Consider the following 23,297-nt stretch of genomic DNA (forward strand, 5'->3'; position numbering starts at 1 on the left):
ATATATATATCTGTTTTCAGTTTTCAGGGATTGCTTTTCTTCTTTGTGATTAAACCGTTTTTAAAAATTATCAACAGTGCTTACATGGCTCTAAAATGTATAAGGCAAGGTAGATTTGGAGAAATTTTGCTTTCATTCTTCCTTCCTCCACTCTCTCTTCTTCCTTCTTTTATAGTTAACCATTTAGTTTTTTTCGTTTTTTGTTGTTATTGTTTCCTCCCGAAAAGATAAGCAAATCTACCTATCTACGCTTCTTTATTTCTCTTTCTGATGTAAAAGGTAGCACACGATATATACTATTTTTTATCTTACTTTTGGACACTTAACAAAAAACCCTAAAAGTCACCCCTTGACAATATATGGAGATCTGCCCCAGTTCTGTTTATGGTTACATCATTTATGTATCCAGTCCTTTATGTATTTGGTTGCTTTGAGTCTTCTGTTATTATAAATTGCTTGTAATGAATAGGCAAGCATATCTGCTATATTGTATTTCTGCCATGTACCTTTGTGCTAATACTAGAAGTAGAATTGCTGGGTCTAAATGTAGATGAGTACATGATTTTAGTACAAAGCACCAAAATTCTTGTTCTTAGTATCATTTTGCCAGTATTTTAGGAGAGTGCCTTTTTTATTCCCATAGCCTTGCAAATGGTATATTTTCAATCTCTGGAATTTTTGCCAAACTGAGGAGAAAATATCAGTATGATTTTTAATTTGTATTTCTAATCTTATGAGTAAGGCTGAAATCATGCTGTTAATAAGTATGTGTATCATTTTCTATTAACTTTTGGCATATATGTATATATGTGTGTATAGCATACATTTTACCCACAGGAGATAAAACGCCTACAATTTTGGAAGTATATCAAATAATACCTTAGAAGCCTTGATGATTCAGCAGACCCTCCCCAAAATTAGTGTGTGTGTGTGTGTGTGTGTGTGTGTGTGTGTGTGAATAGGTGTTTATGTGAATATTCTGGAATGTGGGAAACAAAACTTGTACACTTAGACATTTTTCCTTAAGGAGCTAAGAGCCACAAACACTAAAATCTTTATCAGGTTAGTGAAAAAGTCAATACATTCATACCAGGCTTTTAAACCTTGTCCTGAGCACCATATTATGAAAGATTGAAAAAAAAAAAACCACAGAAACAGCTGTTTATTTGTGTTTCAAACTTAAATTCTATCATCCTAGTTTGATCTTCTTCTAAATTGGAATGTCGTTTCAAAACCAATTTTCAATATTCTTGCCATTTAAATTCTAAGAATCGTACAGTGGTAGGGCCTTTGTGCCCCATCACGAGTCGGGCCGGGAACGTTTTACTACAATGTGATATTAGCCTCTGTGGAGTTCTGATGTAACTCTGTAACGTAAGTCATACCCAACCAGACTGTAGAATGGTAATATACACTCAACCAGACTGTACCATGGTAGTTTGTGCCCATATAAGGGAGACAAAGACACAAAAATTGTATAAAAGTGTGCAATGATGCCATGTTCGGCACTCAGCCTTTGGATACGAATCCACTGAGTCAAGTACAACTGAAGCTACTCCCTACGAAAAGGCCTTGGAGTCCCCTCTCTACATGAAAATTCTGCAGTGTTACCTTTATCTTTTCTACTGTAGCCCTGTTTATGGCTCCCACATAAAGCCCATCCAATTGTGCCATGACATAGCCAGTGTGTCTCCAAAACGAGTCGTTCTTGTGCTCTCTGATGTTTTTCCTCGTCCACTTCTCTTGCTTCCTGGAAGAGAAATTAGGTTGGTACTAGAGGTCTCAATGGCCGCTCATCCAAAGCTAAATCAAACTAGGTGTTTAGAGCTTATATACGCAGAGACTTAGGCCGGTGTGACTTAAATTCTAGTTCTTAGGACATTCCAGTCACTCAAAGAATTTCAGGGCAAGCCTTAAATGATTTTCAATTTCTCTGTGGGACTATCATATTCTTTTATAGCTTCTTTTGGGCTCTATCTAGAACCAAAAACAAGTGTCATATTAACATACCTATGATACCAAGACCTAGGAAAATCAAACACAACCTGTTCATATGCATTTCATATAAAACCATAATAGTAAGCCAATAAAGTAGTTGATTAACTTTACTTTTGTGGGTAGGCATGGTAATGTCATACAACCGGAAGAACAAAGCCTCTTAAGGACATGATGGGGTTTGTATCCTTCTAATTCTCTCACAGATGATGTTCATAGCTTATGGTTCATTCTGTTTCAGTTGTTATTAATAACTGCTTCCATGTCTCAGTGCTAGCATGCTTAGCAAAAAAAATATGATTTTTATAGTCCTTTTGTTCTCTCTTCTCTCAGCTTTCTGCCCTTTATAGGGGATGATTTGATACAAGTTTATATATAGAAAGCTATTTCTGATTTGTTCAGGCTATCTCCAAATCAATCTTAGAACAATACAATGCCATGCCATATGGAATCTGGCCCACTGTTTTTATTTTTTATTTATTTATTTTGTTTTGTTTTTGTTTTTGTACCAGGGGTTGAACTCAGGCCCTTGCACTTGCGAAGCAGGCACTGGAACCACTGAACTAAATCCCCAGCCCTGGCCCAGTGTTTTTAACTGATGCTTGGCAGGACTTTTAGCATTTCTGAAGAAGCTGCTTAGAATGTGATGTGGAAGGTCAAACCAAGACCCCTTCAGTTCCCAAATGAATCTCCTACCATCAACCCACAAATTTAATATTTAAAATTTGAGTCTTGAGAAAAACTCTCTTAAAATGGAAATAGTCTCAAAGGATTTTAAGATTTATGACTGGACTGCAGATATTAGCTGATACCAACTAGATTTACTCAACAGCCCCATAACAAAAAGCACCTTAAAGAGGGGAAAAAGGGATCTCTATGAGACGAGAAGGGTCACCTGTGTGGAAGGGATTCAAGGACTTAATTTTGTCTGTTTCACTCTGGTGGTGTCTTCTAGCTGTGCTAGCAACTGATAATGTGATATTCAACCTGACCTTTGAGGGAGCCAAAATCAGAGGACATATCTACAATCAATTGTCATGCTATGACCAAAAAATGCTATACATGCAACTCTAGTGTCCTGCTAAACACGTAGAAAAAGCAATGGGCAAAATAATAATTACTGCTTAAAATGACAGAATCAGGACTCTGCAGCCTTAACAATGAAAAGAGAAAAGCTTTTGTACATACTGCATAAAGTCCTGCACTTGATTTATGATGGAAGATTTCTTGATCAGCTGGGGGTAGAGGTTTGTGAAGTGGTCATTCATGTGTCTGAAATGACAAATAGAAATTTTTAAAAAAATGGTTACGTTCCTGTTTTTCTTCTTGGATTTATCTATTGCAGTAACTTACCCAATATTTTGGCTAATAAGCATGTCCTTGATTGCAAATCTTCTGTACTATATTTCAAGTAAATAAAATTCACACTTAAAATTAAGAAATATTTTCAACATATAGAAAAGTATAAAATATAACAAACTCCCAAATATATACTATTTAACTTTATTAAATCATTATATTTTGCCATATCTGCCACACATAAACACTTAAAACACAATGTGCACACTTTCCTGACACTAATTCCCTCCTTTCTTCCCAGAGGTGACTACAATTTTGAATCTGATTTACTCTTCCTGTGTGTATGTTTTACAATCACTACATATTTAATCATAAATAATGTGTTTTACTATTATCATGCTTCCAAACAAAATAGGAATAAGATCATGCTGATCTATTACTATAATTTGTTTATTACTCTTAACTTTGAAGCAGGACTTAACAAAAAAAAAGGAAAACAATTCCCCAAACTAAACAAATCCCCCTTTAGATTCCCCCCTCTCTATGGCTGTTGCTCTTTGTTCTATTACAAATAAAATTAGTAACTTTGTCCCTGTAAATAAGGTTCCAAAATCTCCTGTTCTCGTAAGATCCTGTTTTTACCCAACTAAGGTCACTACGATATGCTGTTACAACACTGTCACAAGCCTTACTAACTGCCTTCGTTCTGCTTCGTCCAGAAGTTTTGTAGCATTAGGTAGACCAAATTCCCTCAACAACATGCACAATACTAGAGCCCTTCCTTTGTCCTGGGCTCAGTCTTTGGACATGTATGAGTTTGCTGAGTCAATGTATATTTAAATCCTCCCGTTTCACCTGGTCTCTCAGGTATCTTGAGTTCCCACAACAGTATGATTTTGAAAGAAACATGTCACCATCTGCTGCTTAAATTCTTTTCAGTTCCTGATACTATTCCATGGTATGGCTATATACCAATCCATACACACACCTCTCTGATGAACATTTGAGTGGATTTTCATTGTTTACCATGGTAAACTATCATAACTAGTTTATTCCTTATATATAAATATATACATAAAAGTGGAAAACATTTTCAGCACGAGAAAAGCATAGCCTATACCAAACACCCAAGTAGACACTACCTAACTTTACTAAATTATAGATATAATATAAAATGTTATATATAATACAAAATTTTATAAATTATATAAATAATATAAAATTATATATAATATACAGTATAAAACTGTATAATATATAATATAAAACTTTATATTATATAAGCACTGGGGTTAATAGTTTATATTATAAACATATAAAATGTATTTTTCTAGATACTGCCAAATTGTTCCATAATGATACAGTAAGTCTTCACCTTACAAACAAGTTCTATTTTGGGAGAATGTTTGTAAATAGAATTTAATCTAGCAAAATGAGTCTTATACAACACACCTACAAAAGTCTGCAACTAGAATTTTCATAAGTTGGGAATTTAGTGTAGTAATAATTTACATTTCCAGGCTTCTTTGTCCACAGCTTTACCAACACATGATATTGTCAGAATTTATAGTTTTCAATAATTTGATGGATTTAAATAGTTTCTCTATTTAATTTCTATTCCTCAAAAGATTATTGGGCATTTGGGATTCTTTATTTTAAAAGGCAAAAGATTCATATAATCTGAAAAGAAACCAGAGTATAGGGACTCTTTATTTTAAAATTTAAAAGATTAAAAATTTCTTATATGTTATCCAGTAAACAATTTTAATTGATGAAAATAATCCATTTATATTTATTGTAATTTTAATATTTTGGAATTTATTTCTATAATCTTTTCTGTTTTCCTCTTACTATCCCTTTCTTTGTCCCCTCTTATGTTCTCTTTCTTGTTATTTTTTTCATCCTTTTTCCTCCCACTGATTTAGAAACTATAGAATGATCATCATCTTTAAAAAGTATATGTTTTCTTATGAAGCCTATATGAATTTTATAATTCTCTTTTCCCCCAGACATGAAACATATTTTGGTAAGGATTACCAATGGACATTCCCCTCATGTTATTGTTCAGACTTATTTTTACCTTTTGAATTTAAAAAAATATTTTAATTTTTACAGTAAAACTTTACTTATTTATTTTTTCTTATATTAACTGTTACTTTTTTTTCTTTTTATTGAGTTTATTGGTACAATCTAGGTATACGATACAGTTACATTCATCATTGGGATTCTGTACCTTTACATAATAGGTCTTGATTCTCATTTTTTCCCCTTGTCCCTGCCCTCCCTTCACCCCCTCCTCCCCTCCCCATTTACAAACACTTTATTTCCATTTTTTCAATTTCTCATATTTTTCCCCTCCCTTATTACCTTTCCCCCACCCTTCCCACTTTCCCTACACCTTTAGCCCTTTACTTCCTATTTCACATTATTACTTATCTCATTAGGATCCTGTGTACTATTATAGTTTTTCACACCAGAGAAACTATTCAGTATTTCAGTTAAAGAAATCTCTGTATGAACATTAAAAATAGGGAATCCTAAAATAAAACTAAAAAGGAAAGTAAAAGAGAAAAGGCAATGATGTAAGATTAAAATAATCCTTAATTCTGAAGATGAAAATGGTCCCTTAACATATTTAAATTGCTTCTTACTCTTGTAGTCTTATCTTATTCTTTTTTTCACTTTTTAGAGAATACTTTATTAATTTCTGTAATCAAACCCATGTAGATATGACCTAACATATTTAATACAGTGTGTTACACCTGTACAAATGGAAAAAAATAAAAAATAAAAATAAAAAATTTAACATTTCTAGACCAATATGGCTGTCCACGTCTGTACAATGCCAACTCAACACAGTAAATTGGGATAACTTTTTCCAAAGTTGACAGCAAAGTTAGTTTTCAAAAATTCAAATTATATATATATATATATATATATATAAAGACCAATAAGATCAGTATGTTATGCATCAATAGCAGCAACAGCTTTTCCTGGTTCTGCAGTCATCTGAACAAAATTATAGACATTCAGCACATTCCATTAAAACACACACACACACACACACACACACATAAGAAAAGAATAATGTCCAGAAAACAGCAAAGTTCTCTTGCTGTTGTGGTACCTGGCACCATTATTTTTTTTTTTTTAACATCTTAATCATCATCTGGAAAGAGAAGACTGTTACTTTTTTGTACAATGACTATTCCAAAGCTTCCCTCCTGTTACTCTTATGAAACTACATCCTTTAATAGTTTAATAGAAATCTGTGGGTGGTAAATGGTTTAACTGATATATATGAACATAACCTTATTTTGCCCTTTTTTGGGCAAAATTAAATGGTTATACAATTCTAGTTAGATATTTTCTCTCAGTACTTTTAAAGTATTATCTTGATATTTTCTGGCTCTGTTGTTGGTGATGAGAAGTATGCTTTCTAGCTGAGATTCCTTTGAAGTTCATGTCTTTCTTTTAAGATTCTCCTTATCTTCAATTTTCTGTAGTAGTAATTAAATAGGCCATGTTTTCCAGTAAAGAATTCATGACTTTTTCCCCAATTTTGATGAATATCACCTACTACCTTATCCATTATTTCTTATCTTCAATTTCATCTGTTCCCTTTTTCTGGAATTCCTAATGGTCCTATGTCATCTAACTACTATATCTAATAACAACTTTTTCATTATCATTACCCTTTTACTTTTTTTAGTCTTTGCATTGTAAATCCTTCAATATTAATATTTGATTCAGATTTTTTTGTCTGATTTTGTCCATTCTAGGGTTTGTCTGTAAGATGTTAAAAATGACTAATTTCTATAATTGTCTGTCATAGTATTTCTAACAAGTAGTTCTTTTAAAGTGACCTGTCTGTCTTCTGGTTTATTCCTTTCTTTTTCATACATATTCCTTCAAATTTTTCTTTCATTTATAATTTAAAGCACTTTATGTAAATTAAAGTCTCTGTTAAACTATTCTATAAAATTAGGCTAGAGTGTATTCTTGATTTGATGCTTGATTTAGTTAACTGCTTTTCTTAGCATTCAGTTTGAGAGAGAGAGAGAGAGAATATTTTGGAACTCTGGAGTGCTGCATTTTCATTTACTTATGTATACATTTTTCTCTATCTCCTTTCACTCTTCCCCAAGTGCCTCCACTGAGTCCTGAACTTCTGACCTGTGGAATATTGCAGATACATCTATAAATGAGTCAGCCTGGGAATGATTTCTTTTGGGTATCCCCCTCCCCACCCTGCAAGTTCATGGCTTCTTAAAATTTAGGATGTTGCCCTAGTTTGTATGAGTGGTCTCCCAAGGTCCACACGTTTTTTCCAGGGTAGCAGTACTGTGAGATACTATAAACATTTTAGAGGTGGGGAGTCCTTTGGAGAGGTCCTTAGTCCATTGTAATTGTGCCCTTAAAAGGGATTGTGGGACCCCCCCATCTTTCTTTTTCTTCTTCTTTCCTCTCTGCCATTCTTCCTGGCTCAAGATGTGACATCACCGTAACACATGCTCCCCTACAATATGGCACCATCACAAATCCCCCCACCTAATGGTGCCACCTAACCTTAGACTTGAGCCTCCAGAAAAGGAATCAAAATATTCATCTTTCTGTCATAAGTAGCCTGTATTTCATTATAGTAATGCAAAGCTTACTGGTACAGATGCACATCAATAGACATTATTTTGTGATTTCCTATTCTATAAAGTTAAAAGAAATAAGGTCACTTATGCTACCCAACCTTGACTAAGCCACTCAGAGCACTGGGGCTCTCACCCCTCAGAGGGGTTACTCCTGCCTGCTTCAGACCTGGGGCCAGTACAGTCATAGTGGATCACTTTATTTTCTGTTCCATTTTTGGTTCAAGAGTTGTTTGTCCTGCTTGGGGACCCAGTTATGTTACCATGACGTTTTCTTTCTATGTATTTTATCCATCACTTGATACATGTTCAGAGCAGAGTTAGTATATCAGATTGTGAGCCTTCCATACCTGAAAATTTACCTAAGACAGAAAGTTTACCTAAAGTTCTAGTTTGTGTTTTTATCTGATGTCTTTTACTGATTCAGGGAGTTCAGAGTTGTAAGCAAGACACAACCCAGATTCTAAGAACAGGAATTTGTCTCCATAGACTTTGGAACTTTATCATTTATCTGATTCTTTTCAGAAACGAAACTAATAAAATTTGAATAGAGTGTTATTGCAAGTTAAGTAAACAGTATTAAAATCCTTTGAAATATTTTGTGGTTCTTGAATTTTAAAAAACTACCTCATGAGAGTCTGTCCTTTAAGTTACTTGCATATGTTTTGAATTTGAATCGCTTTTAACTTTTGTTTACAGATTTATTATTCCCTCATATCTTTTCTATTAGCAAGTTGGTCATTGTTTCCTTTCTACTGCCTTTATAAATAAGAGAAAGAACAGGAATAAAGCCACACAGGTGTGTGAGTGACCAGAAGACACCCTCTGTCCCAGCTTCACAGTTCAGGTGAGCGACTCTCAGTTTGGATCTGCAGTGTCTCCTAAAGGCCCACGTGTGGAAGGCTTGTTTCCCAGTCCACGTGCTATAGGGAGGAGGCAGCAGAACCTTTAGGAGGTCACGCCCAGTGGAAAGAAGGTCATTAGGAATGTACCCTTGAAGAATATATTGGGACCCCAACTCCTTCCTTTCTCTCTGTTTCTCAGCTCCTATGAGATAGACAGCCCTCCTCCTACCATGGCTTCCGCCATGACATACAGCACTGCCATAGGCTTAAAACAACTGGGCCAAATGACTATGGATGGAAACCTCTGAAACTGCGAGCTCACATTAACCTTTCCATCTTTTAAGCTGACCATCTCGGGTATTTTGTCATGGCTAACAGAGCCTCAGGTGGGTTTGATAATTTGAGCTAGTTGCTCAGGGAGGCAACGGCTCTTCAGTTTCCCACTCCAAAAAGGTGTGGCCTGTTCTGCCTGAGCCCCTAAGCCAAATGTGAAACCTTTCAAACCACACTGAGTTCAGGAAGCAGTCAAATGTTTCTTGTGTGGTATGTGTGTGTGGGAGGGGAAGTAGACACTGAAAGCCCATGGGTCTTTGGTAGTTGCCAGGAGTGGACAGGAAGCAACCACTGATTACACATCTCCCTTCTCTCCAAGTTGCCTCAGTGACACACTGATACATTCTAGCAAGAGCAGGTCACAGGAGGAGGGAAACATTCTAAGTGGATGAAGCTTAAATGACACATTTTTTGGTTTATGTAGAAATCACTGTTCTAACAACTCCGCCAGCAGGAGGATCTTAGAGTTAAAATAAGTTGCATGAAAATAAAGTTTTTTTTTTCGGAAAAATTAATTATGAATGACTGACATACAATGCCCTCTCAGGTCAGGAAAAAAAAATTCAAGAATTAAAATTCAAAGATTCAAAATTCAAAAATTATCCAAAATCTTCCATCCCTGTGAAACCAGCCTGCTACACTCATAGCTGCATATCGCCCTGAATTTCCAGTGTATTTCAAAGCAGGGCAGGTCTTCTCAACTGGAGCAACTTTGCATACCAGGAAGCATTTCTGGAGACATTTTTTGGTTGTCACACTGAGTTTGGTAAGATGTACACCTGGTACCCAGTGGGTAGAGGCCCAAGATGTTATTAAATATCCTGCGATCCACAACGAAAACAATCCACAATTTCAACCTGAAATGTCAACTGTGCAGAGATAGCCAAATCCTGAAGCAGAGGAACACTAATCTTGACTTGAGATGGATGCTGAGGTTATTTATCTAAGAGTAGAGAAGACATGGAAAATAGAAGGGTAAGAAGTGGAGGCCTCCAAATGTCTGCCACCTTCAGGCTCTGAGAAACAAGCCACTTGCCACCTCCTCAGTTGAGGGTCTTCTTGATCCTTACATTACTGTGTGGTGCAGTCGTAGAGGATAATACTGAAGGACTCAGCCTTTGCATTCTGAAATGCTTGCTCCACTCCTGGGCTACATGACTGAAATCAAGATTCCCAACTTCTCCACGAACAGAAATGATACTGTGTGAATATACCGGATTTAGTTTGAGCTCTTGTGCAAAGTCAGGAAGTTCCTTCCTAAGTTGCGTAAGAATTACCCACCTTTTTTATCCATCACACTCATTCACATATTGAAACTCATGAAAACACTTGTACAGCCACCCTTTTCCTCATCTCTTGGCATTATGTTAATACCATATCATGTAGCACTTGTCATTTACTGTCTCCTATTCTTTTCTGACCATAGCATGGCTCTAGCATTTCCCATAGCAATGAATCCATTCCTATGTGCGCATGAGCAGACAGACTCTGTGGCTAACCACCCTGCTTTCCAATCCTGAATCCTACTTACTAGATTTGTGACTTTCAGCTTACTTTTTCTGTGCCCAAGTTCTCACGTAACTAATATGATGATAATAATGACTCATACTTTATAGTATTATGAATTAAATAATTTAACATATGTAAGGTTGTTTAAGCAGTTTCTAAGAGACTGTAAATACTACATAAATGCTAGCAGTCATCATCATCATTCTCCTCCTCCTCCTCATCATCATTATATTATTATTTGTGGTTCATATTAAGATCAAGATAATTACTACTTAATAGGCCATTAGATAGTTTTGAGGGTGAGGCTATATATTAATTATCTTTGCCATGCTCACAGCCTTAACTTGAAAGGATATTCAGTTTCTAACATCAAACAATAAGTTGAAGCTGGGAGAAGTGGCACATGCCTATGATCCCAGCACTCAGGGAGGCTGAGGCAGTAGGATCACAAGTCTGAGTCTCATCTGGGCAACTTAGTGAGATCTTTTCTCAGAAAAAGAAAAAAAAATGGTTGAGGACTCATTAACTATAAGAACAACCCTGAATTTATAGCACCACCCCCCAAAAAAGGTAAGTTGAGATGGAGGATTTCTTTGGTTTTTTGTTTGTTTGTTTGTTTGTTTGTTGGAGTCCTGGGGATTGAATCCAGGGCCTTCATAATGAGCTTTTCTCAGCATTCTCACTCTCTCCCTCTCCTTCCCCTCACCTCTCTCTATATAAAATTACCCAAGCTGGGCTTGAACTTGGAATGAAATTCTTAAGGCATTTCTTGGTGACAGCCCAAAAGCAAAAGAAATAGCACATTTGGTTGCTTTCTCTATTTGTGCTTCTGTTTTGCTAGAACTTATAATAATCATAGTCTCAAGAAATGTTGTGCCAACAAAATAACTTAGCCCCCTCTGAAGAATGTACTCGGAAACTAACTCCGCTCCCTTCCTTTCGCCTTATCTCCAGAGTGTAGCACAAAATAGCAAAGCAAGTGTTTGTGTCACTGAATTAACTCATTCATCCTGAGCAATCTGAGGAGGTGGCTTCAGCAGCTGCCTTGGCAACACAAGAGATCAGCTGCTTTATTAAAAACTAGAGCAGATCCTCTCCCCACACCCTGATCACCCTTCTTTCCAGAAAGCTTTCATGCCTCATTTTATTAAAAATCAACCCATGATTACTCATCAATGTTTACTTCATCAGCGAGGCATCAGAAACTGAATTTGCAACTCTTCGGGAGCCAATAAAAACAGAGAAAGAAGCTCAGTTGGCCATGGCGGCTACCATACCCCATTAAATGAAAATATGCTCCTCATCCTTCTGACTCATCCCCAACAGAAGTGCAGCAACAACAGGATTTATTTAACCCTAATAAACATGTAATTAAGAAACTGCTGGGGGTGCAACACTGTGCCAGGTGTCCCGACTAAGGGACCCTGCCCTCAAGGCTCTAAGAGATGGCGCAGGGGAGAGGTGGAGCTCTAACTCAGTGGGAATGGAATCATCCAAAGTTTCATCAAGAAGACAATCTCTGAGCTGGGTCGTGGAGGATTAGCCATTTTTCAACAGGTAGAGATAAGGGAGGCAGTATCTGTCTCTCAGGAATCCAAGTTCTGAAAGAAAGTAGGAAAGCGGGTGTAGGAAAGGCTTGGGAATAGAACCACACTTAGTCTGGGGACATGAGGGCACAAAGAAGGCCCATAGCTCAGCTCAAATAAGCACATAGGAGGGGGATGTTTGTTTCTATGGCAACAGCAACATCCTGCAGTGAGCGATTCTCAGGAGAGAATGGTAGAAGAGGGAGAAAGAAAGAAAGGCTCAACGAGGGCAGGAGAAAGAGTGAAAATACCTACTGCCTCCTCCTAGCTGTGGCCCCCAACTGGCTCTGATTGCTGCTGCTGGGAACAATGAGGTCATTTGCAGGGGCAGCCCTGGGCCGCTGGCCTTGAGAATCATGGTGAACTAGAGAGGACTGGACACAGGACCCAGCTGTCATCTGCGGAGTATTGTAACTATTCAAGGAGGCAAAAAAGGATTGACTATTTCTAGGGGAATGCTTCAGAGGATTTGAAAAGATTTCTTTTCACATTTACCCTTGATGTCTTAAGTATTTCAGAAGTTGTAAGGAGCAAAGGATAGCTTCCAAGGTGGTAAAACCAATCTTTTTATCTGAGTATCTCAGTTGTTCATCCCACAGTATCCATCCCATCACACTCTTGCTGTGAAAATCTAATGAAAAGAGGTGACCCTAATTTTAACCCCCTTACTGAGAGAGACAAATTGTCCATTGGAGTGGCTCTTAGAGAAAACCAGTGCTATGGGAAGCAAGGTGAAGGAGAGCAGAAGGAATTATAGGCAACTAAGTCAGATTAATAGGCAGTCAGACGGGGCTAGAACCTTGAGGGGGACAGTGCAGAAGATGAGAACACATCAGAACTGTGAATGGAGGCACATCCGTGGAAGGCCAGGCCTCATGATAAAGATGCAATGACCAGGCCTACATGCATGCTTGAGGGATAAACAATAACTCGAGACTGTACTGTGACTGGTATCGCCTGGGCCAGTAAAGTCCAGATAGATATCAGTCACCCAGGTGGATGATCACAGCACCCAGACCCTGTTCTGTAACAACCTTCTGCCTTAAATGGCTTTGTCACCCTTCCCAGCCAGGCCAATGACTCTCATCCATCAAGCCCCAGGCCCGCAACTCACTTCTTTATAAAGCCTCTGCCTACTCTGGACTCTGGGCTGCTCAAACTCTGGGGCACTTATGGGGTGCTCTCTGCAGCAAAGACGCTCTGAGAGGGTTCCACGGTCCCTTCAGGATCCAGCGTCAGGGTGAGATCAGCAGCCAGGTCTCTTTCTCCCTCCTCATCATGCACCATTGGGCTGCTGGCCTTTGCCTAAATAGAAGGCTTTCAGGTCCTCCAGCAGGGGTCACAGTTGGCAGCAGTGCTTTTTTTTTTTTTTCCAAGTCTTCATACAAAGCAATTAAACATGAAAATTGTTACTGAATAGCAGCTGTCTTTTTTGAAGAATAAAGTTTAACTAAATTTTACCCTAACGTAGAATTTTTAAAGTTGCTAATAAAAATGCTAACTTTTTCTATGGATTTTTTTCTGAAAATGGATATGGTTGCTCAAGGATAAATGCTGTACTTGAAAAATGAAGTTAAAATGATAAAGCCATTCTCAGCAGTGGCTGCTGTAAGATGTTGAGAGGTATTTTTCCCCCTAAACATTTACAGTGTCAGCACTGCCACCTTTTTTGGGTGGGGGTACTGGGTATTGAACTCAGATCATTGTGCACTGAGCCCAGCACTGCCACCTTTGACAGGAGTCCTCTCAAACCCATGCGCTTTCTCAAGAAGTGATATTAGGAAATAATCCAAGGAAAACATGTTGGTTGTCAAAGAAGTCCCACTGATTAGAGCTGCTCCCTCAAAATCACTTTTCCCTCGTGACATGTCATTGATGAGTTTAATCTAATTTTACACATATGTACACAATTTCCATGTGAACTGTTTCTCCAAGTTTGCAACACAAGTTAAACAACACAACAAGACTTCGCTGGATACAGAAGTAGATAAAGACTTAGAGGGGAGGATGAGAGGTTCAGGCTTTTACATATATAATGTGGCATTAAATATGCTTTTCATCACCAGTTATAACATAGTCTACAACTCTGAATTGTTAAAGGAACTTTTATGGTAGAGTAACAAAAACTGAGCATAAGAATAAAGGCAGGAATTTGCAGTCTAAATAAAAAAGAATAAGACTGGGATTTAACTCAGTGGTGCCACCGCTTACCTTGCAATCACAAGGTCCTGAGTTTGATCCCTGGTACCAAAAACAAAAAAACAAAACAAAAAAGAATAGACAGAGCCCAATAACTAGTCATTCGACATTGGGTATAATTTTAGAAATAGATTAAGATCAACACCTCACTGGCTACAACTAAAGTGATGATAGCCCCAAATAAGGCTTGATCAAACTGCGCTTAACTCAGCCGCAGAAACACTTTTCATATCAAAGGAAGAAAGAAGCTTGATTATGCGAGTTGCAGCTCTTTTACCCCTTAAAGATCTTTCCTCTAAAATGCATGTATCCTGATTGCATTATTAATTGTATACTTGTTATTTTTATATGACTCTGGAATTGAGTAACAATGGAACTGGAAGGAACATTTATAGTAGACTCATTAACATTTCAATTTAAAATATTTTTGCCCACTTGGAAGTACTGTTTCAAGATGGCTGAAAAGAAATTCTTTTACCCTTTATTTTTAATTAATCTTCCCCAAAGAATCATTCCATCTCTTACTTGCTTTCTGCCAAACAGCAAATGACTAGTAGGATGAAATAACTTCTCTACCCTTTCAAATTAGTTCCACTGGAAGGGAAGATTTTAAAAAGCAAGAGCTGTGAGCATTGAAGAGTGCAGAGCTGTGAGCTCTGTCCCTCCAAGACAGATATGATTATGGACACAAATGTAATCCTCATAATTTTTCTGTCACGTGGAAAGAACTTGGCTAGTTTTCTGGCCAACACAAACTGCCAGGAAGACAAGAGTACCTTGTGAGCAAAGAAAAGCACAGAGGTTTCCAGGCAATTGCTCCACAACTAGGGTACTTACAGGGCAGTGAGGTAACCCTCCAAAAAGCCAGCCACAAACATGATCATCTCATTGCTCAGGTCCTGAGAGCCATACCCAGCTTTAATCTCCAGGATGCCCCAGCCAGTGGTTTCCATAGAGTTATTGTAATAGCCATATGCATCCCCATCCTTGTCCAGGACGTCTTTGACTTCTACTGTCTTTGTATCAGGTATCCAGTATGCAGTTGCATAGTGAACTCCTGGAAGAAAAGGAATAATGACAGAAAGTCACTCACCTGAGTTGCTGATGAATTTTTGTTTCTATGTAACCAATTAAAACACATTAGCTTTTGAAGATTTCTTTTCTATTGGAATAAAGTTTGTCCTTGTTAGAAGACAGGGACAACCAGAACCTTAGCAGGAGATGAGTCCAAAGCACAAAGACCCCAGTCATACACAGCTGAGTAATTTCAGCATAAAAGAGGTGGGTTTAGGAGTTTCAAGCTTGAGGGGTGGGATCCCGGCAGAGCCAGAGCTGGATCTGGTGTCCACCTTTCTATTCAACCAGCAACAGGGTTCTTAGCCCTCCCTAGTCACTAACTTTCCATTTCCTTGAGAAGTTGGACCAAAGGTATTCTTAGGCTTCTTCTCTTGTAACCCCTGGTAATTTTGCCTACTTCTTCACGCATGAGATTTGTGTTCTATTTTACAGAAAAGTTATAAGCTCTCATCTATGGTCTCCTCAAGTCTCCATCAGTCTGTGAAAGACCCTCACAATCCCTGTGCTTACACCATCTCTCCATTCTTGTGCATCTCAGTCCTCCTGCTCTGCTTTCCTCCCCTCTCACCTCTTCCAGGAACTTAGTCCTCTTTTATGCCTTCCTGCTCCTGTCCCCTAAAGCTCTCTCTCTGCAGTGCCTCCATCCCCTTCAGCAGAATTAACATGCTGATCATTTACATCATAGGGTATCAGACACTGTACTAAATGCCGGTGATAGAGTTCTCCACGCTGCAGCCACAGTCCCAGCTGGGATTTCTGGAGGGCAATGTGCACTCACACAGTGCACGTCCTCTCTGACATCAGCACCTGATCTGCCTGAGTCAACAATGACATCTTTGGATCTTAATGTGACATGAACTTCTCAAAGCATTTGGCTGTGGTGATTACTTATTGTTGTCCCATAGCATCTGTGGGATTGGTTCCAGGACATCCCATAATACCAAATATGCACAGATGCTCAAGTACCTTATAAAAAATAGTGCAGTATTTGCACATAAGGTGCACACATCTCTTTAAGTCAGGAGTCTTCAGTGAACTGGGCCACATACCAGGAGGCAAGTGGTAAATGAGTGAAGTTTCACTTGTATGTACAGCTGCTCCCTGGCACACCCGTTACTGCTTGAGCTCTACTTCCTGTCAGATCAGTAGCGACATTGGATTCTCATAAAAGCATGGGCTCTACTGTGAGCTGTGCACGTGGAGGAATCTATGGTGCTCACAACGTATGAAGAATCTAAAGCCTGACAATCTGAGGTGGCACTGAGGCAGTGATACTAGCACTGAGAAGTAGCTGCAAATACAGATGAGATAGCAGACGGGTTTGGCTGCACCAACACCACAACAAATCAGCTGCTTGCAGATTTATACCAAAAACCTATCAGTGAGTGGCAACTGACAATCAAGTTGTATCTGTTGGCAGGATTGATAGCAAACAAAGAGATAGGGGAGGGCATGTAAAAACAATTAAGATATGTTATGTACATGTACGAACTCCCCAAGATAAATGTAATTACTATGCACTGCAAAAACATTAATAATATTAAAACTTTTAAAACACAAAAAAGGGATTTATAGTAGCAAGTGAGTGTGTGTACTTCAGTAACATGGCTGTATCTAGTGTCAGCCTTCGAGTCATAATCTAACATTTATCTTAGTCCATGTGTGGTCTGCCCATCATTTTATTTACCACTTCCATGCATGCCTATTCTCTGCACTACAAGGTTGTCTCAGTCTCATTTTTTTTTCTTGGTACCAGGGATGGAACTCAGGTCCTTGCTCTTGCAAGGCAGGTGGTGGCTGAACTAAATTCTTGCACTTTTGATAAGCACAGAAGCCAACCTTTGCCACACCAAGTGAAAAACAAATGCCACCAGAGAGCTTCTTTAAAAAGAAGGAATGAGACAGTAGAAGACTCTAAGTCTGTCAACAAAAAGAAAGCTGTACTTAAGAGAAAATACCAAGAGTCCTACTTAAATTACAGGTTCATTTCGACAGATGACTCACATTCTCCAAACGATTTCGTGTAACAGGTGGTACCTGGTGATCCAACGTGGCCAAGAACTTCAAACCTGCTTTCCACATGACATCCCAGAAACTCTCATGAAAAGACAAACCTTGGGAGTTTTTCAAAAGAAAATGAAGTGACCACAAAGAACTCAAGCAATTATTGAAGGTCACCACCTCATCAAATGTATCTGTACTGAAAGCATCAGTCCTAGTCACTAACTGCAGGTCTAAGGTGAAGAAGCCCTCTTCTGTGGATGAAGAGATCCTGCCGGGGCTAAGGAACTTGGTAGTGAACTTTTAGGAGAAGCTGTGTTCAAAGGGCAGCACACGTTCTTCCTCCAGTCTGCACTGTAACTAGATGAGTGAAAGAAAGAGTTGAGGGTATTGAGTAGCAACCGTTACAGAGGATTTCATGAGTCACCGCGGCACAAAATCCAGGTTGAAGAATTTACTAATACTGACAAGGCAACAATGCTTATTTTTGTGTCATATATTTTTCAGGAGCCTGAGCGTGAGGGTATGTTACGTGCATTTTTGTTACCAGATAACACACTGCTGTGGAACCTTTCAAGTCTTTGAATGATTACACACCTGAAAATGAGTTGCTCATTTTGTGTCTATACAGGCACAGGCACAGCCGCTGCCATGAATGCATGGATTACCATTCACCTCTCAGATGAAAGAAGTCTCTTCTGACTCTGAGCCTGTGTACTGTGTCATCGATGAAGTGTCGGCTCACTGAGAAATGGCACCTGAACTTAACCTTTTGCAGAGTGTGATTAAAACTATCAACCACATTAAAGAACATGCCCTTAACTCACATATGTCCACATGGCTCTGTGCGGGCGGACACAGTGCACACGTCTTCTCTTATACACAGAAGTGCATAACACTTTGTAATGGTAGATCACTGGCCAGAGTTTCTGAGCTCTGAGAGCCTCTGCAGAAATTTCTTTTAGAAAACAGTCACCACTGGCAGCATGATTAGTGACACTAAATGGATCACAAAACTTGTTTACTCATGTGACATATCCAACCTGTTCGATAACCTCAACTTGTCCCTTCAGAGGAGGATGGCATTTGTATTCAAGTCAGCAGAGAAAGTGGATGCAACTCAAACCCAAACTGGAATTATGGGGACAACGAATGAACACTGGAATTTTCAACTTCAGCAGAGATTTTGAAAGAGAATGATCCAGGGCCTTCTTTTACTCAGCTGGTGCATGCTCACTTGTCTCACTTTTCAAAAGAGTTTGAACATTACTTCCCAACCACAAAAGACCTCTGAACAGGGAAGAAATGGATCCATGACCCATTTGTGAATAAGCCAGGTGAATCAGCTTAGCCATGCTAGAAGATCAACTGAGATCACATATGATAATGGCATTAAAAGTATGTTTGGGACAATACGTTCTGGATTAAAGTCAAGGTGGAATATCCTGAGATTGCTACAAAAGCGCAGAAAAACCCGCTTCCATTTGCAACATCCTTTCTTTGTGAAGCACGGTTTTCTGCAGGGACAGGAACCAAAAGGCAATTACGAAGTAGATGGGACATAAACAACACACTTTAGGAGTTAATGTCTCTTGTCACCTCCAGATGGAACTGTTTAGTTGCACGCAAACAAGCTCAGGGATCCCACTGGTATACAATCCAGGTTAAAGAGTCTAGCAATGCTGACAACAAGGCAACAATGTTCTTTTTCTGTGCAATATATTTTTCAGGAGGATATGCTTGGAGATATGTTATGTGCACTTACGTTGCCAGCCAACACACAGGGGCAGAGCTGTTCAATGATTCTGCATGAGGTGAGCCGTATAACTATTTCATCATACATTACAACTTAATAATGGGAGAAATAAAATGCGCACTGAATGTAATGTGCATAAATCACCCCAAAGCCACTTCCCCTTGCCACCCCATCCCATCTGCGAAAAAAATGTCTTCCATGAATCCAGTCCTTAGTGTTAAAACGGTGGGAGATCACTGCTTTGAATTATCTCTACATTGCTTATTTTACCCTAATAAGTGCAAGTGCTACAGCGGTCAGACTGTATTTTTAGGGAATAGAACAAGACAAAAATCTTACATGTATGGTACAGTTGCAGTTACTTGGTTTGAGTATTTGGGATCCACAATTGATTTAATCCTGGGCTGTAGATCCCACAGACATGAGGCTGGTAGTGGGAGAATTGTATTCTTAAAATTCTTTCCTTTCGTAGACCTGGGAAATCACTCACTCACAGTAGTACCCTCCTCTCTTGCCTGCCTTTCCCCTCACTCTTCCCATGAGTCGATCTCTATGGTGCAGACCCCGGATAGCACACTTGATAACATAATTTGGAAGATTTCTGTAAGTGCCAGAAATTAAAAATATCCAAAACACCACCCATATTCCTTCTCAACCATCTCCCATATTCTCTTTTACCCATCATGCTTCACCTGGAAACCTCATCTGTTTTGCTCTCCCTCTCCACCTCAACCCGTGTTCAACCACAACCTCCTCAATCTCTCTCCCCAGCCTCTGCCTCTTCACTCTGCCAAGTCTGTGCTAGATTAGGATCACAAGCTGCCCTTCAGGCCCTTTTTCTAGTTTTTCTGACTTTTAACCCACTCTTCATTTTCTGCCAGGGTAACTCTTCTAAAATGCAGACTAGTTTTGCTAGTACGCCTACTAAAAATCTTCAGTGTCCTCCGTTTCATGTTAAAATAGTGCCTTTTAGTCAGTTGACCCTTCGGGTCTCCACCTCATGGTTTCTATGTACCTGTACCACTCTGTCACCACTATGCCATCCACTTTGTCATCCAGAAACCGTTCCGTGCAGCTCTCCACTTGCCAGGAGCTGAACTAACACCTCTGTTTTGCATGTGCTATTTCTCCTGCCTGAGACTTTCTCTGTCACTAACCACCTAGCAATCACAAAACAGCCCTTTAGGAATTAGGAAGCAGCAGCTGTTCCTCCACAAGCTCGATGTACCTGGCGCATCTTCATCCCCTGTCCTGCTGTACTGTAACTTACATGTCTGCCCTGCTCCCAGAGGCCGTGAACACTTGAAGCCAGAGTTCCTGCCACATTTAGTTTAGTGCCTGGCACATAACAGGTCCTCAGTAACTGCGAAAAGAAAGAAGACTGAGGAAGGGAGAGAAAAAGTGGGGGAGAGGGAGAAAGACAGAAGATAAGAAATGGAGAAAGCAAACAGTATATAGTGCATCTTTTTCTCTACCTGAGAAACCACTGCACATCTGTTCGAGGTAAAGAAAAGCATGGGCCAGAGATGTAGCTCAGTGGTGCCGTGCCTGCCTGGCAGAAGCAAGGTCCTCAGTTAGATCCCTGGTACTGAGAAAAAAAGCAAAACAAAGCAAAGCATTGCATTTGGGTCATTAATCAAAGAGGTAGGAGGAGGCTAGACTGAGTCTCTGGTTCTATGCTAAGACAGTGGAGGAATACGGTATCATTCAAGCAGTGAGGCAGATATGGAAAAGAAGTCTGGGATGGAATACACACTGAGCTTTATACACACAGAGTTTTTAGTGGTCAGGAGGCTGGGAAACTCCATTAAATATTTACATAGGGTATCTGCTGGCAGCATTCAATATTGAGTCAACATCTTATTTTTTAATGCAAAGATTACCACATAAGCACTAGAAGTACAAGCTTAATAACAGATCATCATGCATGTTGGCCCAGAGGGGCCATTTGAGAGGCTGGGACTTGCTCAAGCCTAGAAACGAATCCTCACTATGACCCTTAGAGAAGCATTCTGGGTAGGGCTAAGGCAATTTACTTCTCAGGAAAATTAAGGCCAGAATGGAAGACTTTTCTGGAGAAAGCTTAAGTGGAAGCAAAATTTTGTCTATAAGCTCCTTGTAACGAAAACTGACTAACTGCTGGGCCCCGGAGTTTTAGCTCAGTGGTTCCAGCACCTGCCTCACAAGCCACAAGGTCCTGAGTTCAATCCCTGGTACAAAACCAAAAAATCAAAAGCACAAAAAAACTGTCTAATTACTAATGAGGGCAACAGCCATTATTTGGCAACTGTGCCTAGTTTCCATAGAAACTTCTCATATTGTTTCCAGTTATTTCTAAGCCCTGTTGCCATAGCTTGAGCCCTTCCCCAGCTTTCCTGACACCCTTCCTTCCACCTTCATCTCCAGAGAGCTCGGTTGGGGGATCAAGAAGCCTCACTGAAGCTAAAAAGAAGCCATAAAGAGCTGAGGCAGGGCAGGGGGTCATAAACAGGAACCATGAAAGAAAAAAGGAAGAAGAGGAAGCCCCACCAGTTCTTCCCTTTCAGTTTTGCCCGCAAAACTTTTTTTTTTTTTTTTTTTTAGAGAGGGTCTCGCTGCATAGTTCAGGCTGGCCTCGAACTCACTCGATAGTCCAGGCTGGCCTCGAACTCGCAGCAATCCTTCTGCCTCAGCCTCCCAAATGCTGGAATTACAGATGTGTGCCATCACGCCCAACACAAAACATAACTTTTAGCTTTGAGTCTTTCTCCAACACTCTGGCATTTCTCATCTCAAGCACCGCATCTTTGCCTTCCTCTTTTTGCTGCCTACCTTGGCTCGCTCTCAAGACAAGCGGAGTACGCACACACCGAGCTCCCAGTGGCCCTACCTATTTCCTGACCACAGAAATACACTTCTGCAAATGTGCGCTTTTCCAACACCAGTATACCATCATGGATGAAGAGACTTTGACCAGTCTTAACAGAGCTTAGTGACTGCAGAGTGACTCTTGATAGCTTAGCATATACTTTGAGAATTAAACCAAAATCGTAGTTTTTCACAGCACACATACGGGATGTCCTCCACTCCTGAATGCTTTTCCACATATCAAATTTCTGGTCTTCCCAGTATCCACGCTATTTTGTGATTTGAAAGAAAGAGATCTGGCATGGTGACACATGCCTAATCCCAGACCTCTGGGAGGCTGAGGCAGGAGGACAGCAAATCTGAACCCAGCACGGGCAACTTAGCGACTCAGCATGACTCTATTTCAGAATCAAAATAAGGAAAGGGGATGTAGCTCAGTGCAAACAAGGGCCCTGGGTCCAGTCCCCAATACTGAAGAAAAACAAAAAATCATGCCACGTGTGCCAGATTAGCAGGAAGAGGTAGCACTCTAAAAAGCAGTTTCAAAGCAGTACAGCACCAACGCAGAAAACTGCTGGGGATTTGCTCAGATCTGGAAGGATCCCTTTCCCTCAACCCCTTAAAAGGTACCTATTATTCACTGCCAGCCACAACCAGGGTTCTTGCCCAAACTCACAGCAACAGGATATCAACCATGCCTCGCTCTGACTTGGTATTTGGAGTTCAGACCTCACCTAGTTCACTCAAGAGATTTCCACGATTTTCCCTACAGAAATTGTAACATGACATCGGTTGTCTGTGTGGACAGAGTTTCAAGATTTGCACTAAAATTTCCTCACACTTTCACTACCTTTATTTCATATTTTACCACATTAGGCAAATTCCTGTTGTGCAGTACTACAAAGAAGCTGCATAATAGCACTATTAATACATTCTCTGGTCACATTATAAAACCAAATTTTCAAAAGATTATGAAATATAACATATAGGAGCAACTACAACTCCATGAAATAGAAAGACAAAGCTTAAATACATAAAAATCTTAAAATGTTAAGGAAAATAAATCTCTGAGTTAAAAAAAATTTTTTTTTTGCAACAAGTGCCTATTTTTTTGAGATGGAGTCTTACCATGTAGTTCAGGTCTTGAACTCACGATGTAGTCTGGGCTGGTCTTGAACTCGCAAGGATCTTCCTGCCTGAGCCTCCT

General features: G+C 39.4%; 1 protein-coding gene across 1 annotated transcript in view; it reads right to left on the reverse strand.

The window, feature by feature from the left end:
- Plbd1 (phospholipase B domain containing 1) overlaps window positions 1-22,293 on the reverse strand; it is a 63,540-nt gene extending 41,247 nt beyond the window's left edge. Inside the window, exons 1-4 of the mRNA XM_010638439.2 lie at window positions 22,113-22,293; window positions 15,247-15,466; window positions 3,184-3,267; window positions 1,612-1,750 (exon numbers count right to left, since the gene is read on the reverse strand). Coding sequence (XP_010636741.1) covers window positions 1,612-1,750; window positions 3,184-3,267; window positions 15,247-15,466; window positions 22,113-22,293 — 624 coding nt within the window. The remainder of the gene's footprint in view (window positions 1-1,611; window positions 1,751-3,183; window positions 3,268-15,246; window positions 15,467-22,112) is intronic.
- Window positions 22,294-23,297: the final 1,004 nt, after the last annotated feature.

The sequence above is a fragment of the Fukomys damarensis genome, unplaced genomic scaffold (genome assembly GCF_012274545.1).
Source record: "Fukomys damarensis isolate Sample0158 unplaced genomic scaffold, DMR_v1.0_HiC HiC_scaffold_19, whole genome shotgun sequence".
NCBI lineage: Eukaryota > Metazoa > Chordata > Mammalia > Rodentia > Bathyergidae > Fukomys > Fukomys damarensis.